At 36.0% G+C, this 5,331-nt stretch overlaps 1 protein-coding gene across 1 annotated transcript; it reads right to left on the bottom strand.

Annotated features, from left to right (window-relative positions):
• Positions 1-332: 332 nt before the first annotated feature.
• Positions 333-2,590, bottom strand: LOC119529688 (lebercilin-like). The gene is given in 1 exon segment (XM_037830315.1): positions 333-2,590. A coding segment is annotated over 1 exon segment (2,073 nt). The 5' UTR covers positions 2,406-2,590.
• Positions 2,591-5,331: the final 2,741 nt, after the last annotated feature.

Here is a 5,331-nt window from a genome sequence, read left to right as displayed (position 1 = left end):
TGACCAAAAACAAATAGGGATAAAAGTAGAAAATAAATATGACCTCTAATGGAGTAAAGCTCCCCACAGAGATGGTTTAAGAGGTAAAACATATTTGAAAGTAAAAAGTCAAATCCGTCTAAGATACCACTCACTCACTCAATTTCCGGTTTCACTCAAAAAAGCCTCCTTAACTCTTGGCAAACTAGCTATGTGGTATGCAAATTTAAAAATCACTAAAAATCATTCCTTATTAAGGACGTGTCAACATTAAAACACCTAAATGTTTATAATTAAAATTGTATTAAAATATTTTAATATTTACAATTGGAAAAAATATATACTCTAGCCAGTCATCTCAGTGCTACTTCTTCAATTTCATCCTCCACAGGATCAACTGCTTTTACTGCTGGTCTACTGTTTACAGGTTTTAATCGATGTCTATTTGGATTAAAATTTCTTCCTTCGCTGAGGAAAAAGTCATCATCTTCATCTTGTTCTCTGCCCCTGCTGCTTTTATCCCCAGGGAGAAAATTTAGAGGGTCAAAGTCTCCTTTGCTGGCAGTGAGAGAATTTGGGTCACTGCTTTTAGAGGAAACGGTGCTGCTGCCACTGGCACCAAATAGCTGTTGCATCAGATTAGCTTTTTTCTCTTTTCTTGTAATTAAATCTCCATTGTCTTTACTAAGTTTTTCCATACTATTTCTTTGGAAATCCAAAAGGCCACTTTTTTGGCTAACAGGATTTGACTTCCCTGTTGTTTTTGCAAATGAAGGCACATAGCTACCAAATGCAAACTCACTTGGAGAGGCTGGGCTTCTAATATCTCTTTGATTTCGACCTTCTTTTGTAGTTAAAAAACCAATGTCGTGCAATTGATGCCCATTAAATAATCTCTCTGAGGATTCAGAGAGCATGTATGTTTTGGGGCTTTTCTCTGGGGAGCCCAGTTTTGATTCCAAATCAGGCAGCAATGGGAGAGGAGGGCATTTGAGGTTCCGAGAATCCTGGAGTTCTCTATTGATCTCATTCAGTTTAGCAAGTAGCATTTCTCTCTTCAGTCTGTCTTCTTCCTCTTCTTCCAATTTATCAATATTTTGAGTTTGGTACATTTCCATTTGGTATCTTCCAGTTTCCAACTCTGGCTTTTCTTCTCTCTCCAGTAAAAGTATGTTTTCTTCTTGCTTTTTATCAAGGTCTTCTCTTTCCCATTCATTCTTCAAATTCTTAATCTCCTGTTTTACAACATGGAGTCCTTGATCTTTCACGAATTTTTCTTCTCTTTCCACAATTGGGTTTAGAATTTCTGCTTCTTCATACTCATCTCTCTCTTGGGATTTCAGATCCAAAGTAAGTTGTTCAGTTTCTTCTTGTTTGTTTTCATAACACATAGCAGTTTGTGGCATTATAGGAAATCCTCCCAGCTCAAAGTCTTCACTGGTTTGCACTCCTTTCGTACACTGGTCTGTAAAATCACTCTGGCATGCAGCATTTTTTTTTGGTGTAAGGTCTTTTTCTTTTTTTGAAGACTTCGGCTGATGATTAGAATATATGTTTTTTATATCAAGTTCTCTCTCCTTTTCCTTTAATTTGTGATATAATTGTTGTAACTCCTTTTGAAGGACTTTATTTTCATCATAAGCCTCACATGCCCTTTTCCTCTCAGCAAGTAACTGTCGTTGGAAACTGTTTGTACTCAGTTCAAGGTTTTTCTATAGCTCCTTAATTCTTCTCTCAGTGTCATCTAATTTTAACTCTGCTGAGACTAGTTTCTTTGCTAAATCATCTCGTTCAGGTAGGTGTCTAGCTTCAGAGATCTTTTTCAGTTTCTGTAAGGAAAATTTTGTCCTAAATAGTTCACCTTCTGTATCTTTCACCCTTTTCTCAGTTGCCCGTTCTTTCTCTTGAGATTTTCTTAAGCGTTCTTTGAGTGCTGTAATCTCATTGTTATGTCGAGCAATGAGTTGTGAAATTTCATTTTCTGTATCTTCAAACTTATTCAAGGCTTTCTCCTGTCTGTACTGAAGTCTTTTCAAAGCCTTATTTTCTTTCAGCAGCTCAACTAACTTGACCTGGAGTTCAGTGACTTCATTGTGCAACTCATTGATTTTTAGCTGTCTTGCAGAAAGAACCCGTTTTGTAACAAGATCAGTATCTTTCCGAGGTGGCTCCCTATTGAGGCTCTGGGAACGATATCCCACTTGGATTCTCCTTCTGTTTGGTAGACCCTTAGGGCTTGGTTTCCTTGGGGCTTGGTGATGTACTTGGCTATCTGAAATCCATCCTTTATGATGTTTTCCCTTAATACCTGTGGGTGAAGACTGGCCAGAAGATTGTGGTGTAGTTCTAAAATCAGATGATTCATAATAATGTTTGCCTGAATTTCCTTCTTCATCAGTATCTGGACTTTTTTCTCTTTCCCCCATTGTTTTGAAAAATGTTTTCTATTCACATAATTTCATAGATTCTTTTCTCCACAAGAGTCCATGACAGAACTGAAGCATATTTTATGGTCTTCATATTCTGGTGATAATATTCATTTCTCTACAATTTGTTTTCTCCACATATCCAGCAGTCCAACATTCACAACGGCAACCACAAGATATACTTTTTCTCCCGCATGCCGCGCCATCCATGAACATCCCACCGTCAACTTCCCTCATGCTCCCAGTCCTAATTGCACTATTATATATTATCCATCATTTACAATAGGTTTCACTGTGTTGTACAGTTCTACATTTTATCTTTTAATTTTTATCCTAGTAACATATATATGACCTAAAATTTTTCCTTTTAACCACATTCACACACATATTTTAGTGCTGTTAATTACACTCAAAATATTGTGCTATATCACCACCATCCATTTTCAAAAATTACAATAAACCTAAATAGAAATTCTGTACAAATTAAACATTAACTTCCCATTCCCTGCTCTCAACCCAGGAACTGATAAGCTAAATTCTAGACTCTAATTCTACGAGTTTGCTTATTCTAAATATTTCATATTAGTGAGATCATACAATATTTGTCTTTTTTTGTCTAGCTTATTTCACTCAACATAATATCTTCAGTGTTCATCCATGTTGTCACACGAACCAGAACTTCATTCTTTTTTTAATGCTGAGTTATATTCCATTAAAGTCTTACATTTTGTTTATTCATACATTGGTTGATGGACACTTGGGTTGCTCCCATCTTTTGGCAATTTTGAATAATGCTGTTTTGAACATTGTTGTGCAAATATCTCTTCAAGTCCCTGCTTTTGATCTTTTGGGTATATACCTAGTAGAGGGATTGCCAGGTCATATGGTAATTCTATACTTAGCTTTCTGAGGAACCGCTAAACTGTCTTCCACAGTGGCTGCACCATTTTAAAAAATTCCCACCAGCAATGAATGAGTGTTTCAATTTCTCCACATCATCTCCAACACTTATAATTTTCTTTCTTCTTTTAATAATAGCCATTCTTACGGGTGTGAAATGGTATTTCATTGTAGTTTTGATTTGCATTTCCATAATAGTTAATGATGGCTATTGATGTTGAGCATCTTTTCATGTCTGCTTAGACATTTGTGTACCTTATTTGGAGAAATGTCTACTCAAGTCTTTTACCTATTTTTTTAAATTGGGTTGTCTTTTTATTATTGATTTGGATTTCTTTTAATATTCTGGATATTAAACCTTTATCAGATACATGGTTTCCAAATATTTTCTCCCATTGAGTAAGTTGTCTTTTCACTTTCATGATAAAGTCCTTTGATGCCCCAAAGTTTTTAATTTTGATGAGGTCCCATTTATCTACTTTTTCTTTTGTTTCTTGTGCTTTGTGTGTAGTCTAATAAACCATTGCCTAACACAAGATCCTGAAGATGCTTCCCTACATTTTCTTCTAGTTTTATCATTCCATTTCTTATATTTAGGTCTTTGATTCATTTGGAGTTAATTTCTGTATATGGTGTAAGACAGGGTTCCTCCTTAATTTTTTTCCATATGGTCTCCCAGCACCATTTGTTGAAGAAACTATTCTTTCATAACTAAGTGGACTTGGCAATCTTTTAAAAAATCAATTGGCCATTGTTCTAGTTTGCTAATGCTGCGGAACGCAAAACACCAGAGATAGATTGGCTTTTATAAAAAGGGGGTTTATTGGCTATACAGTTACAGTTTTAAGGCCATAAAGTGTCCAAGGTAACACATCAGTAATCAGGTACCTTCACTGGAGGATGGCAAATGGTGTCCGGAAAACGTGCTGGGAAAGCACGTGGCTGGCGTCTGCTCCAAAGTTCTGCTTTCAAAATGGCTTTCTCCCAGGACGTTCCTCTTTAGCAAGCTTGCTCCTCTTCAAAATGTCACTCACAGCTGCACTGAGTTCCTTCTTTTTGAGTCAGCTCATTTATACAGCTCCACTGATCAAGGCCCACCCTGAATGGGTGGGGCCACGCCTCCATGGAAATATCCCATCAATTATCATCTACAGTTGGGTGGGGTGAATCTCCATGCAAACAACCTAATCCAAACATTCCAATTTAGTCCCCACTATTATGTCTGCCCCACAATATTGCATCAAAGAATATGGCTTTTTCTGGGGGACATAAATACATTCAAACCAGCACAGCCATGGATGTGTGGATCTATTTCTCAATTGTCAATTTTCTTCCATTAGTCTATATATCCATCCTTGTGCTATTACCATTCTGTTTTGACCACTGTAACATTGTAATAAGCTTTAAAGTCAGGAAACATGTGTCCTCCAACTTTGTTCTTCTTTTACAAGATATTTTTGCTTATTCAGGGCCCTTTACACTTAGCTTTTCCATTTCTGCAAAGTAGGTTGATGAAATTTGGATTGGGATTGTTTTGAATCTGTAAATCATTTTGGATAGAATTAAAATCTTAATATATAGTGATTCAATCCATGAGCATGGGATATCCTTCCATTTATTTAGATCTTCTTTGATTTCTTTTAGCAAAGCTTTGTAGTTTTCCTTCTGTAAGCCCTTTACATCCTTGGTTAAATTTATTTCTAGATATTTGATTCTTTTAGTTGCTATTGTAAATTGATTTTTTTCTTTTTACCTCCTCAGTTTTCTCATTACTAGTGTACAAAAACCAACACTAATGATTTTTGCATATTGATCTTGCATCCCCCCCATTGCTGAATTTATTTATTAGCTCTAGTAGCTTTGTTGTAGATTTTTCAGAACTTGCTATATCTAGGATCATATCATTGCAAATAGTGAAAGCTGTACTTCTTCCTTTCCAATATGGATGCCTTTTATTTCTTTTCTTGCCTAATTGCTCTGGCTATAACTTCGAGTATAATGTTGAGTACTAGTGGTGACAGTGGAT

The sequence above is a fragment of the Choloepus didactylus genome, chromosome 3 (assembly GCF_015220235.1).
Source record: "Choloepus didactylus isolate mChoDid1 chromosome 3, mChoDid1.pri, whole genome shotgun sequence".
Taxonomy (NCBI): Eukaryota; Metazoa; Chordata; class Mammalia; order Pilosa; family Megalonychidae; genus Choloepus; species Choloepus didactylus.
This window is presented reverse-complemented; position numbering and strand designations above follow the sequence as displayed.